The sequence below is a fragment of the Botrytis fragariae genome, assembly GCF_013461495.1.
Source record: "Botrytis fragariae strain BVB16 chromosome Unknown tig00000054, whole genome shotgun sequence".
Lineage (NCBI taxonomy): Eukaryota > Fungi > Ascomycota > Leotiomycetes > Helotiales > Sclerotiniaceae > Botrytis > Botrytis fragariae.
In genome coordinates, this window is record NW_023500993.1 from 608,930 (window position 1) to 623,578 (window position 14,649).

Here is a 14,649-nt window from a genome sequence, read left to right on the forward strand (position 1 = left end):
ACAATCAAAACTTCTCAAAGGCATGATTTTCTTGCTTGCGAACAACCCGGGTTTGATTTATGGTCAAGATATCGGTCACAAATTCCTTCAACGGCGCTGTTTTTCCAGAGCTCCTAGTCAATTCATTTAGTAAATTTGGGGAATAATGTCACCTTTATCCCTAATGTGGTAGATATACTGAAGGATTATCGGTTCCATGATATTCACTTCTGCTATATAATAGCCGCAAGTGATTCACGTAGATTTGGAAAGAAGAAGTTCAGGAGAATAACAATAACAAGCATAGCATGTCGTCGCATGTATTATCAAGAGACTTCCAAGTCTCCGGGGTATCTAGAGTCAGTCAACTATTGAACTAATATGAGTGGTGTAATATGCATATCATAGTGACCATGGTACTATAAGTCTATGGAAGGAACGACTCTTATAGGCGTTCTGGCTTACTAAGCTAACTAGTGAATTATGAAATATATCAACTTTCGTCATCTGATGCAGTAACCGCCAGACAGTATACATACTGCCACCGGTGAAATTATAAGAGGAGCTTGAGCCGTAACCATATGGGCTATCTGAAACTTCGAATCATGGTCGAAATACCTCTTCAGCTTCCACCTGTACATTTAAGCTGTAGGGTCTGGGGCCGTGAGGTATCAATATTCACTTGTCTATCTGGTACTGCCACAAAAAGTTTTTGTACGTTCTGAGAAATCCCTTTCTCATATTCTTTATCAATATTTAAAGGACAAGAACTATCAACCAACAAATTTTGAATCGCGAGAAATTATCGAAGTTTCTGAAGCAGAGATTCAAAGTGGTCAACGCCATGGATCAATCTTCCTTTGACGAAGAATTCTACAATTGGCATGAATTGAGCGGTCTATTGGGGACACTTACTTCGACTGTAGAGGAATATGCTCAGTATCCTACAAGAGGTATTTCCAGAATTCTAGATCGACCAGGATGTGTTTCTGTAAAGCAAAAATCGACACTACTAAGAATAGGATGGCGGGATGAAGACGGAACTGATCTGTGTGTTGTGAAGTTCAAAGCAAAGGACAACAGAGTGCAGGAGAAGCAGTCTTCGCTTGAAAACCGACTTACATATTGTCCAAGTGAGTTACACACAAAGATGATCATCATTTGCTAACATGTTCAGAAACATGGCAAACATCCGAGATCAAGTTTTATCACGATCTTCCGACAACTGCTATCCAAATAGCCTTGCAGGTACAGGTTGTTCCTGCGCAGTCTACTTATCATTCTATTAATTCTTAATACTAGCCTAGCAATTTATGTACGCACACCAAAGTGTTCATAAACCATTATTACGTCTTTGATCTTTATGAGCGTTCGATAGAAGTTGATTTCTATACCGTGTTCCATTGATTGTATCTAGAAACCAATGTTTCTGCCATGCTAGAAGTTCGGGTACCGTCAGCCCTTCAACCTATTCAGATATTCAAATATGTTCAGTTCAGTTGCTTGATGTATTCCAGCTTTCAACCTTAGACATCTCAGTCCCGTGCCTCATTCAACAAAGTAAGTATGCCTCGAGATAGAATAGATCTTAACTTAGATAGGTAGTACCTACCCAATTCTACCTGCACTGAACCGCATATTGAGACTATCGAGAAGTTGACAGTCTCATGAGGTCAGGGTACCAAGTGAAAGTGGGATTAGATGAATTAATGACACTTTGATCCACGTCCAGCAAAGCATGAGAAGAAATGGCCGAAGGAGTTAAGCAGGAGATATAATATAGGATATAGACGACGAATGTGTATAAGACCATCCAAAATTGAAATTTGATTACTAAAAAAGGTGGAACTTGGTATGAGGTTGTTAGGCCCCACTTTCCCGTCTCCCCATGTTAACGAGTTATCAGCGGTCAAACCCATCCCCGCATTTGTCAGATGTGCTGATAAATCATCGTTTGTTAATAGAATTCGGGGTTTAGAATCATAAAGAAGTCGTGTGTGAGTCCCTGCAGTGCTGTCAGCTTACTATCTCTTGGCTCATAGTTGCTGACGGACCACGTTACTCAAGCGCCGAGAGTATGCTCACAAATCAGTTGATCCTTCTTGGTTTGTGATCAGAGAATATGACATTCAGACTCCGCATATATATAATGCTATAGTGAGCCTCCATGGAAGATATAGATTCGAAGAAGATAGGAAGCACCTGAACTGAAACAATGGCATCAACACAACAATCACTCATCGTGCAAGAGACTGGCAAGCCAGTGGTGAAAATCACAAGACCTATTCCTACCCCTAAGGAAAATGAGGTTCTTGTTAAGACGACATCTGTTGGCAGTAAGCTTTTCTCCGAATTGAAACCGCAAACCTGCGCTAACAAAAAACCTAGTAAATCCCCACGATGCAAAAATTCGAGACTGGGGTCTCTTTCAACTTCCCCTTCCTACAACCTTATGCAACGATGTCGCTGGTGTAATCACTGCCAAAGGCGATAAAGTTTCCGGCTTTGAACTTAACGATCATGTATTCGGATATCCCAGGTTCGTGGTCGATGCCCAAGGATCCCAACAATATGCTCTTTTGGAAGTTGGATGTTTTGCCAAAGTACCATCCAATATTACCGATGACCAAGCAGCAACACTGCCAGTAAATCTATTTGCTTCTGCTCTATCATTCTGGTCCAATGAAGCTTTTGGATTCTCATCTCCGTGGGCAGACGATAAGACCTTCGATGCTTCATCTCAGGCTGTAGTCATTCTTGGGGGAGGAAGCAGCTGCGGAAAATTCGCCGTTCAAGTCGCAAAAATCACTGGAATTGGAAAGATCGTCGTAGTCGCGTCCAAATCAAACGCCGATGAGCTAAGATCTTATGGGGCAACCCATATCATCGATCGTCATGGTACAGACTCGGAAGTCAAGGCACGTGTCCAAGAGGCTGTCGGTGATGAAATCGTTTACGTTTACGATCCTATCAACGATGATCAATCATATGCCATTTCTTTACTATCCGAAAAGAAGAGAGGTAAAGTCGTAACATTGTTACACGTGAAGTCGTCTCCCGGTCATCATGATATCTCTCAGACATCTGGTCTGCCTCAATTGCATATGGATTTCTCTAAGGAATTCTTCAAGCTATTGCCAAGCTGGGTAAATTCTGGGGAAATTAAGCCGCTTGGCTTCAAAGTTTTTGAAGGTGGTTTGGATGTAGATGCATTCAATAAGATATTGGATAACCATCGGGATGGTAGGAACCCTGGAAAATGGCACTTCCATCCCAACGATGCTTGAATTATAGTTAGAAATATAGGGATAGAGAGACTTGGGATTATCCCTGTCAAAGAACCCACAGATTTTGTTTGAATAGAAATAGAAATGTTCTTTTTCTTGATACTACATATCAAATGAAGAGATCAATAAGTCCATTGCCCATTGAGATCCACTTGATATCTCATGACTTGTGTATACCAATTGCTATCCTCGCCCTAGTATCGACATTTGCAATTACATCCAAACAGCATTACATGAGTCGGACCCCATACTTCTTCATACTGATTTCTGTCTGCCATTGTATAATGACTTTATCTTTGTGATCTAACTCTCATACTTTCAAAATGCGCTTATGTATGTATTCTTGTAGCTGAAGATGATGGGTTGATCGAGGTATACCTTTTCTTGTCTATTCATGGACTGCCATGAAATATGTGACGTTGACGACATTTCTTCCCCGCACGAGCTGAAGTTTAGACTACTAACTAATCCTTCATGGGAACTTCTGCAGATGCGAGAATCATGCGACCACGTCTCCATGAACTAGCTGCAGCTCAACAAAGATCCATGTGATTGGTGCGAACGTATCCACCTCCCCGAAATTGTAATGAAAAGGTACTCGGGTCTTCCGCTGTCCGATTCTTTTTTCTAGTTAAGTATGGTAGACTCAAAAGCCAATGCCTTTATAAACTCTATATCCGCCTTTGGTGTAGCACAAAATGTCAAAACAAGTTATGCTACTGAACCAAGCTAGTTCTTACTTCCTGGCATCGAATTTCTCAATGACGACGATGGCTAGCTGCTGAGTTCCTAAAGATCTAGGGTCTCAAGTATCATAGACATATCGTTTATGGATTCTCGAGATGAAATATAAGGCTGTCGCATTGTATGTTTAGATTCTCAGTTGGAGGGAACGTCGGCGATCTTCCTTTCGTTTTTTCTGTCTAGCTCCGCTGCATATAGTGACTTAATATCTTTGGAAATCCTGTCTTTCAAGTAAAGGGGTATACTGAGATGATGTTGTACTTCCTATCTTTCTTATCTTTCCGCACTTTCGCAAATCGAAGATGGCCTTCACTTGTAGTAAGAGTGTCCTGGTGTCAAAGTCCATGCAATGAACAGTTACGTAGTGGTAATGTGTCCTATTAAATCCATTGTTGTTTTAATTGACCATGATGAGGGAGTATTCTTCTTCTCCCTGCTTGGTCTAAGTGGGCTTCCAACTGATGGGTCCAATGCGTCATGACCATCACAAGCTCAGAGCTCTACTTTCAGGACCAAACACTCCTGGCATTGCATACCTAAGTAGTGACGGGTTCCCATCCGAAAACTAGTTTGCTCTGATAGAACGGGCTCGTGAATCTCTCTGGTTTGTTTCGTCGTTGATTACTTTAATTGTTGAACTTCCTTTCGTCTGAGCTGAGTTCATGTCTCAGAATTTGTCACTCAAGAAGCTGCGGCGTTTTTCACCGGTCGCAGTCCTAGGTACAAAATTTGAATGATTCTTTATATATTCGGTCGACCAACCGTCTTGAACTCGAACCGTCTTTTCTGGTTAGCTTGGTTCCTGCGCAGCAGTGGCTTCGGTTGTGTCAAAATAAAGAGGCTACTTGGCGTTCTTAGCTGCAGAAGGTGGCTCTGAAACAATAGAATCTTGGCAATACAAAGATAGAATGAACAAGGCGTATCTAGTAGTGGTATTCGGCGATTTGATTAGAAATGTCTCCTAAGGGTGATGTGCGAACTTGTGCGTAATCGTCCCATCTAGGCTGCAACTTCTAGAAATGCTTATTCTACAAGACAATCCTTCGCCTTGTTTTTAAAGATTGTGAGATTGCTTTCATATTATTTGATAGTATACGAGATTCTAAAGATCGTCTATCTCGGATTCCTAGTCAACTATTTTGAAGAGGCAAGGCAATTTGTTCGGTAGGGTCCATTCAGCCAAGGTCGGAGGAAAGACACAGGTATCATGTCTCGAACATTGGATGAATTTCGGACTTCTGAATCTTTATGGCAATGAGTGCATGTTAAGTGGAGTCACAATGTTGATTTGTAGATATAAGACAATTCATCATGATGACCCTTGTTCTTTGCCCACTTTCGGGGAGGGACATGTCCCAGCGAGACTCACTGACTGCTGTGAATCCCGAGTATATTCAGTCTCGGAAGTATTTTTTCCGCTATGTTTTCTGTCAACGATGTAGATTGGTTGAAAGCTTGAGAATGATATATTGGTAGTAAATGTAGATGGGTATTGTATGCGTTTGTATGCGTAGTACGTAATGTCAGCAATAACTCAGGTTCTTTCACCAAGAGATGGCCGATCTCGTTCTTGGGCACCAAATCTGTAGACATTAGGAATAGCGACTGCGCTAATAGTACAAACATGGAGACCCAGATATTTGGAACGATCATACCGGGACGGGGCGCACTGGGAAAGCTTGAAGATTGAGTATGGATACACTCCACATAAATATATGTGATATGACGGGGCTTCATCCAAACCCATGGCATCGTTGACCTATACAATTCTTAGCACGAACCCGACTCACCACAGCAGACAGCTGCAAATATCTAGTGTGAGATTGTTTGACACAGTTAGTAGCAACCGATGTGTAACGTTACTCTGTGGCTGTTTGACATATCCACTGACTCTCAAATATCTTTATTACTCATAATAATATGGCAATAATACAGATACCATTGATGAACTAGTCTTGGGTATTTGAAAGATCAGACCACTTGAACATGAGAAGGGCCAGCCCTCGTCACCTTCTGCTTAGTATTTTGACTGCCGTAATGAATATTTTGAATGCATAGGTAAGGTTGGTATGCAAGTTTGACCAATGGCCCCCACTCCTAGTCAATATAGCCCCCGCTACCTCAACTGGAATTCAAAGGCAAAGGTCTATGCTGGTCGTGTTTTCTGGATTAACGTGTATCATCGGTCATCGAAGATTCACAGTTTCCCGAATGTCACACCGGACCATTTGGATTGAGATCCTATTGGAGAGGTACATTGAATGGCGAGCTTTAGAATCCTTCTGGAAGTGAAAGAATTTAGAAATTGTCAGCACTTGTCTGAACTTAGTACAAGTTTATCAAAGTTCGGTGCGGAGTATACCCTAAGTATCCGATGCATATAGTATGCATGAATGGCTCGCGCGCGGCCGTAAGAATAAAGCAGGGGCGGAAGCGGGCATGCCTCCACCTAGTTGCCCGTCAACTTAACAGATTTTTCATTCGGAGCGAAGCCGAGACTATAATTGAGGTTATTCGTAAAAATTACCCACCTAGGTATACGTGGATGTCGATACTTTTTCCAAGATTGAAGATCTCGATGTCAAACTAAAGGGTTATCTCCAATAATGTCTCAGACGATGAAGAGTCCCGGCAAATCCAAGTCCCATCAATTTCCGACAATATGGTTAAAGTTTAGATTTCCCGTAGGTTGGTTGACGGGTGCTAAGGTTGTAATCGAATTATGTTGCATGCTTGGTATACCATATTTTTGTTGGGGGGAAGGGGTTTTTCCAAAGAACAACTCTGGTGTTGCAAGAGATATGTATATCTACCTATCTTACCCCTCTCTTGGGCTTGGTGCATGATTTACCAGCGGCAGATGCGCATTTGGAGCCATCAAATCATTTGGTTGAATAACTGCAAAGTGCGCAATCAAACAAATTAACTTATATTTCTCATCGGAAATCTTTCCTTCTTCTGCAACTTTCAGTGGAGTCTTGCCCTTGAGAACCATGTATTATTCGCAAAAAAGATCCAGAATGTGTTAGAGTTTTTGATGTATGTACTAGGTAATGCGTGTTTCTACTCTGGAGTCTGGACAGAGTAGTATCTCCCATCGATATGGGAGATGCACACACTTCCGATATTGGAAAGATGTAAGCATAAGCATCCACACCAAAGCAAAACAAGATGCAGATACCTGGGTATGTATACTTTCTTTATTAATGATCATGAACCCAAGTCTTTGGAGACGGCTGACCCAGCAAACCGGGAAGGTCGGCTTATTCTCTTTTAATGGGTCAATGCATGAAATGACTGGGATAAAACGGTGAACGACCCCAAACTTCAAAGTAAGTTCCCCCCTTCTGGTATCTACCCCTTCATCCCGAAGAGCTAATCCTTAATAACTTTATGTTGGCCGATCGATTGGCTTCTCCCCGTTTTACCATGAGACCATCGAATGATACCTTGTAATTTCATATATACTAGAAAGGCTTGAATTGTGCCAACGCATCAATCAGCGTTCATTTTCAGGTTCGCTGCATACAATTTAGTCTTCCCACAGAAATTCCCTACCCGAGCCCAAATTAGCAATCCCCTGGTCAGTGAGATTTTAAGACATGGCCCACGACCCGGGAATTCGTCTCTTGGGATTTTGACGTTTTCCCCATTCTCGTCGAATTTGTCAGTTTGTCTTATGTCGAATTGATCTTCCTCAAATCTGTGTTCCAATTTCTTCACAGTACTGTACGACATATTCATTGTCACAAACTATCATACCTACTTTTTATTTGCGAATATTGTAGCAGTCAACGAAAGCAATGGCATTAGAAAACTCGGAGACTATAGAAGAGGTACGATCACTTCGGCACAAGTACCGTCCGGGATGTCCGTATTCACATAGATGTATGACATACTAACAAACCGGATTCATTTTCAGGACGTCAGCCTTACCGCTCGTAGTTATTCTTCTTCCGAAGATGATTTGTAAGTTACAACTGCCTGAGAACTTGTCAAAGTCGATACTATGAAGGATCACAAACGAATAGCAGTTAACGATAGTCAATGTCAGAGCAGGAGATACTTATTCGATAGATTCGAGTGCTATGGCTTTTAGAATGGAAAATGGTAGAAGATATCAGGCATATAGAGAAGGAGCTTATTGGTAAGTGTTTACTTGTTGATGCCTCCATCTGTTTAACTGTTTGATTCTTTGTTTCCAAATATCAATATACTTTGAGATCTAATACCAGATAGGCAACCAAATGATGAAGTACAAAGTGAGCAAATAGACATTAGGTAACTCGATATTTGCAGGCATACAGAGAAGTGTATTAATCAAATTCAAGTCATCGACGATATCTAGCAATGTTGGATGGCGCGTTGTACATGGCACCAATACCAGATAACGTCGAGGTAAATACAATTGACCTCAAGAAAAATTCACGAAAGAACTAATATGGTGAAAAGCGAGTTTTAGATCTCGGAACAGGTACAGGAATATGGGCAATTGACTTTGCTGACCTTTTTCCAAATGCGTCGGTTCTTGGGACAGACCTATCACCAATCCAACCGGGCAGTAAGTAGCTCTATTTTTCCCAATCAATTCAGCCAGTTTTTGGCTCATGAACCATCCGCCCTTCAAAATTCATCATGTTTCATGACTTCATGACTCTATACCTTTCAACTTCCAAGTCCTCATTTGTTGTACATGTGCTGACTTTAACACCCTCAGTGGTTCCTCCAAATTGCAGGTAAAGTATTTGACAATCGCAACAACTCATATATTCATGGCGGCTAATCAAAGTTCCCCAGGTTCGAGATAGACGACTGCACAGAAGAATGGACCTATCCGCCAAATTACTTTGATTTTATACATATTCGTTCACTTTTCGGTAGTGTCGCTGATTGGGACAGACTATACGCACAAGCTTTCAAGTAAGGCCCCGTACACATACCATAAAAATGTAAATTTCCAGTCGTCCTAATCAATATCAGACATTTGAAACCAGGAGGATATATTCAGCACCTAGAGCCGTCACTATATATACATTGCGATGACAACAGTTTACCACCAGATAGTCCATTGTATAAGTTCTCTGAGGTATGTAGGTATCAACAAGTTTCATCCAAATTATTGCTTTTGCCAAGTTAATGCATGACTACTAACTTCAGATGGTCTTCAACAGCTTTTCAATGAGGCTGGAGAACGTACCGGACAATCATTAGATCTGTGCCCGACAATGAGTTCCAAAATAGCCCAAGCTGGGTTCATTAACCTTCACGAAAAGACATACAAAACGCCATTAGGAGAATGGTCATCCGATCCGAAGTTACAAGAGCTAGGAAAGTGGAATTTGTTACAATTTGATGTTGGATTAGAAGGATTTTCCATACAACTTCTCACAAATGTAATGGGGTGAGTTCGGTCCTACTACATGAAACTTCACAAAGGGTAATGCTCGTCACTTGAAATATGAAACTGATGAACTGAACAGATGACTTTACCTGAGGTTCAATTATTCTGGTAAGTTAAATTACTTACTCGACGAGGTCATTTGGAGTTCAAGAGAATTGACGTATGTATAGTGCCCAAGTTCGCGTTGCGGCTCGAGATCGAAGAATACACTCGTACTATCCACACAAACTGGTTTACGCTCAAAAACCTCTGTAACTTCTCGCAACAATAAGATCGGACGACATGTCACACCAAGTTACGATATCGCCTTACGCAATCCAGTTTCCGGTCTGCGGCGCCAGTGATCAAGTGTAATAGGACATTTTACCCCTTCATCATTCTATGATAAGCGATCCTCTTAGTTGATGATGGCAGACAATAAAACAAAAGTATTCTGGGCGAATCGTCATAGGATTTCGAGGCGGTTGATTTTTTTGTATACCGGATGAATTACATGGTCAAATTTTTGAGATCAAGATTCGATGGACAAAATGACAGAATTGATGGGTTAAGTACAGCACCAAGTACGATTGAAGATTTAAGCTTGACTTTACTTCTTGTACTCCTTGCTGCTGAAATAGTTTAAATTTGCCCTGTACATATTATTTCATTTATACTAATGGGTCTGCTGGGGTAGATTTGGACCCATTGGATGCTAATTCTTCAATAAATTTGTTGAATAGATATCATTCATAAAATACCTTCACTTTTGATGTCTTTGGCTTCGAGTCCTCGCGTTGGGTTCTTGCTTTGAATTTTTGCTTTTATATTTTGCCTTGGGTTCTTGTTTTGAGATTTTTCACTAACATTTTCTTTTGAACCTCCAATTTAACGTTGCCCAATCCCTTTTGACGATACCAATGAGTTCTCGAATGCTCATTTCTTATCTACTTTACCAAAGTCGGTGTGATGTCTGTGCATACCTTGACAATAGATACCTACCGAGCAAGTACTCGAAAGAAATGCATTGACTTTTGAAACATGGGTCTCTTGTAGTACTAAATGGGGATATCCTTTCGTCTCTATTTCTTAGTTACTTGAAGCCGATTGGCTCAATCTAATCTACAAGCCTAGGAAGCTTACAAGTACTTTGTTTCCAAATCACCGCCAAGCTGTCAACTTATCATTTCAAACACCATCGCCTCGTCAGCAATTGCACTTTCCATTACTTCAAACCTTGGATCCACGTCTCCCAAACAAAAATTGTCAAAAATATAGCATTTTTTTAACTTGTATTTTCTTATTCTGAAAATCTTCAAGCAGGTAATTCCCTGCGGAATTTCTTCACTTCAGACGACATGTGATGCTACAAGTGACGAGTATCATGCAATGAACCTAGTAGCTTCGACGTTTTTCTCATAATAACCGTTTCTTTTGACGACCACTAGGGCTAACATTCTTAGATTACTATTCTGAGAACCCCCAATCGAATGGACGAGTCCACCAAATCCACATCCCGTACAAATGGAGACGCCGCGGCTCCGCTATCATCGCTCTGGATGTAGCCCAGCTATCAATCTCAGCCTGAAACTTGTGGATCGCTGCATCTATATGAATATTGATGTGAAAAGCTTGGAGCAAGGCACATGGTATACAGCAAAGGGTATTGATTTTGGGAGTTATTTCCACTTTTTTCACATCTGTTAAGTATTGAAGGATTGTGCAGTGATGGAAACCTTTTTCTTCTCACCGTACATTCATCAATCTTCTTTCCTACCTACCTCCTTTTCTCTTCTCAATACATCTTCGGCACATCGCTGGCGAGTCCGTTAAGACTTTTCTTCGATTCCTTAGAATTACATTCTCTTTATTGCTTTTATTGTTTGCTGTGTAAACTTGGAATCATTCGATTGATTCGATAGAAGTTTGATACTTTACTTCCTTTTCTATTCTTTTCAAGGAAATTTATCTGTTATATATTCAAAATGGTTGGATGGGGCGTTCTTCAGGATCCAAGGTATCCAAATATTCCTGGAACCGTAAATCTTGGTGAAAACACTGCTGGAGCTGATGGTTCATGTGAGTGTATTCAATCTTTGTGGAACAAGCCGAATATACTGACTTTACATTAGCAAAAGAAGCGAATTGGGATTATGTTGAGCCAAAGAAGAGGGGTGAGATTGTTCTCAATCCTCAACCTTCTGAAAGTCCTAATGATCCTCTCAATTGGTATGTTTGCATGTTACTATTATCAAAAATTCTTTCCACTAACATGTTGGTAGGACTACTGCTACAAAAATGGCCATTCTTCTCATCTTAGCCTTGACTGCAGGTGTCACTGTCTCGTATGTACTATCTACCCCCGTCAGATATGTAGCTCAATCTAATACAACTTTATAGTCTCGGTCCAATGATTACTACCGGATCCGAAGATGTAGCAACAGCTTTCGGTGTCACCACAGATCAAGTCTCCTTTAACATTGTCGGGATCATGCAACTTACAACCGGTTCCGGTACATTCTTCACTGCCGCAGCAGCAGCCGTATGGGGAAAACGTCCAGTTTTCATTGTGTCTACTATTGGATTGTTGGTCACCAATATCTGGGGTTTTTTTTCCAATAGTTTCATGTCGCTTTCCATCATGCGAGCTGTTCAAGGTTTCTGTGCTTCTCCCTCGAGACACTCGTCAGCGCAACGGTTTCCGAGATCTTCTTTGTCCATGAGAAGGGTAAGATGTTGAGTGTATGGAATTTGTTCGTTATGGGTGGTGTTAAGCTTGGGTATGTTCAATCTGCAATGGACGTACATTTATGTTGCTCTTGGATACTAATTGTCTTCAGTCAACTCATCGCAAGTTTCATCATCCAATCCTTAGGATTCAAATTCACCTTTGGCATCTGCGCTTGCATCTACGCCATGATCATCCCCGCCATGTATTTCTTTGTACCCGAAACCCTTTACATTCCTCAAACCGATCCTCCTACCCAACTCATCGTCGACAAAACCGAAGGCCGAGTCTACGAAATCGTCCTACCAGACATGAAGAAATCCCTCAAAGAACGTCTTTCCATCTTCAACGGTCGCATCTCACAAGCTAGCTTCTGGGCACTCGCCGCCAAACCAATCCCGCTCGTTACTTTCCCCGCCGTCATATTCAGCGCCTTTACCTATTCATTCTACGCCGCCGGTCTAACCCTCATCGCTTTACTCCAAGATACCATCTTCAGCGCGCCTCCATACAACCTCTCCACTTCCGCCATCGGACTTACCAATCTTCCCCTCTTCGGCGTCGGACTCGTCGGCACCTTAGTTTCCGGATACTGCGCCGATTTTGTCGTCCAATGGATGACCCGCCACAACAATGGTATCTACGAACCCGAATTCCGTCTCGTGCTTATGTTCGTCGCGGCTTCTCTTTCCACCGTCGCATATATCGGGTTTGGATATTCCGTTGCAGCAGGCGCATCCATCTACATCCCCATTGCCTTTTTGGGCGTCCAGACCTTCGCTGTTCCGTTTGCGACGAGCAGTATGTTTACATATGTTATGGATTGTCACAATCGGTTGGCACCACAAGCGTTCGTGACGATGAATTTTATCAAGGCGATTTTGTCGTTAGTCATGAGTGATTTTGTGAACGGATGGTTTGAAGCAAGTGGTGCGAAGAGTGTTTTTACCACTGTGGCGATTGCCAATCTTGCAGTTTCTGCATTTGCGATTCCTATGTATATCTTTGGAAAGAGATTGAGGAGTAAAGTTGCTAGAAGTGCTTTTCATCAAAAATTCTAGACTTCTTTCTCGAATCTTCTCTCACGACACAACTCAAAGAATTTCTCTCATTTGTTCTTCAACGTCACTTTAGCAAGCGGGATTGACGATACGGCGCATGGGAATTTTACATGGAAGAATGCATTTTACACGGATAGAAAGGTAACGCCGGACGTGGATGATGAATATATGTACATCAGCGGATGGAGTTCAAAAGGTTATTGATACCATTAGCTATCCTCAATCATTCTTTTTAAAAATGTACAAGACACTACAAACATAGGAATAGATCGTCATTTTGATGACCAGAAAATAGAACAACCCAGAACAATCAATTAAATGAATTGGAATGTCACTGAGCATTGAAGTACATGGTAGACGCATCCGATATATTAAAGTTTATGCCTTCATAAATATATAGCCCCTCAGTGATGTTTGACCCTCTCTCGCTAATCTAAACGTCCGACCCTGATTTATGATTCCCATCTAACTAGATGTAGAGTCTGAAATTATTTATAGAAGTGTGAATTCTTGTATAAAATATGAGATGTTCAACACCTAACGAGTATTATTGATTATGCTTGATCATTACTTGTATAAATGTAGAGGTTGTAAGCTACACAGAAACGAGGAAAACTGATGGCTTTAACTGAATGAAGAAAATACCAGGTTATTGGAAGATTCAAGAAGAAACGAATAACCGGTTTTTATCTGCGAAACAGAATCGCAAACTCAGATGGTAAGGCAAGCTTACGATGAATTGGAGGTCTAGATCAGACGATAGTAGGTGACATGAGCATAAATAATTCATCAAGTTATGAGAGCATATCTGAAGAGTCCACAAATTTCGTGGAATGTGGTGCGGTCAAATCTGAGACTGCGGAGAATTGTTGTTTGAAAAATCGAGATCAATTGAAATTCCGCTGCTGTAGAAGGAATTTTATAATCTAAGCAAAATGGACTCATCACTTGTGAGAACGAGCACAAACTATTCAGAAATGAAGACAAGTTATTGAATGAATTTTATATTTGAGATGGAGGTATCCAGATTGATAATTGAATGACATCGCAGTGAATCACACTCTCAGATATAGAGTGGAATATCGAGAAAAATATCCCGCGGTACTTCGAGTAGAGGCTGTTCCAATGTACATATGTGTATGCAGATATGCGCCTGGAAGCAGAAAAAAGGGAGAGAAAATAGGCAAAAGAAGATGTCAAGTTCAGGTCCATGGTTAGTGTCAAGGACTAGGGGCGAATATACTCACTTTTCCACCACATATCCCAACTGACCACCATTCACGAGGATCAACCCGTAGCAGGCCTGCGCCAGCTTACTGCACCACAGTGGGGATCGCCGCTACACAAGTTGTCCTACCTATAGCTTTTAAAGGTTAGTTATTGGGGGAAGGTTTACGGTCTACAAGTATACCTATCCTTTTTCTCCCCTAATGACCCATGGTTCTTGAGAGCATCGTACGCGTCTTAGTG

At 41.4% G+C, this 14,649-nt stretch overlaps 4 protein-coding genes across 4 annotated transcripts; all 4 read left to right on the forward strand.

The window, feature by feature from the left end:
- Positions 1-2,194: 2,194 nt before the first annotated feature.
- On the forward strand, positions 2,195-3,266 carry Bfra_004962 (putative alcohol zinc- protein; the record flags this gene model as incomplete). Its single annotated transcript, XM_037335352.1, has 2 exons — positions 2,195-2,315; positions 2,368-3,266. 2 exons carry the CDS (start codon positions 2,195-2,197, stop codon positions 3,264-3,266), a joined length of 1,020 nt encoding a protein of 339 aa, XP_037192447.1.
- Positions 3,267-5,495: 2,229 nt separating this feature from the next.
- On the forward strand, positions 5,496-5,700 carry Bfra_004963 (uncharacterized protein; the record flags this gene model as incomplete). Its single annotated transcript, XM_037335353.1, has 2 exons — positions 5,496-5,523; positions 5,549-5,700. The coding sequence occupies 2 exons, from the start codon at positions 5,496-5,498 to the stop codon at positions 5,698-5,700; spliced, it is 180 nt and encodes a 59-aa protein (XP_037192448.1).
- A 2,113-nt stretch (positions 5,701-7,813) lies between these two features.
- Bfra_004964 (putative sam dependent methyltransferase protein) lies at positions 7,814-9,666 on the forward strand (the record flags this gene model as incomplete). The annotated part of the gene is made up of 10 exons (XM_037335354.1): positions 7,814-7,846; positions 7,933-7,979; positions 8,065-8,157; positions 8,250-8,291; positions 8,342-8,408; positions 8,463-8,571; positions 8,819-8,930; positions 8,991-9,096; positions 9,182-9,411; positions 9,582-9,666. The coding sequence occupies 10 exons, from the start codon at positions 7,814-7,816 to the stop codon at positions 9,664-9,666; spliced, it is 924 nt and encodes a 307-aa protein (XP_037192449.1).
- A 1,709-nt stretch (positions 9,667-11,375) lies between these two features.
- On the forward strand, positions 11,376-13,179 carry Bfra_004965 (putative mfs transporter protein; the record flags this gene model as incomplete). The annotated part of the gene is made up of 6 exons (XM_037335355.1): positions 11,376-11,469; positions 11,523-11,619; positions 11,673-11,735; positions 11,791-11,980; positions 12,013-12,170; positions 12,231-13,179. 6 exons carry the CDS (start codon positions 11,376-11,378, stop codon positions 13,177-13,179), a joined length of 1,551 nt encoding a protein of 516 aa, XP_037192450.1.
- Positions 13,180-14,649: the final 1,470 nt, after the last annotated feature.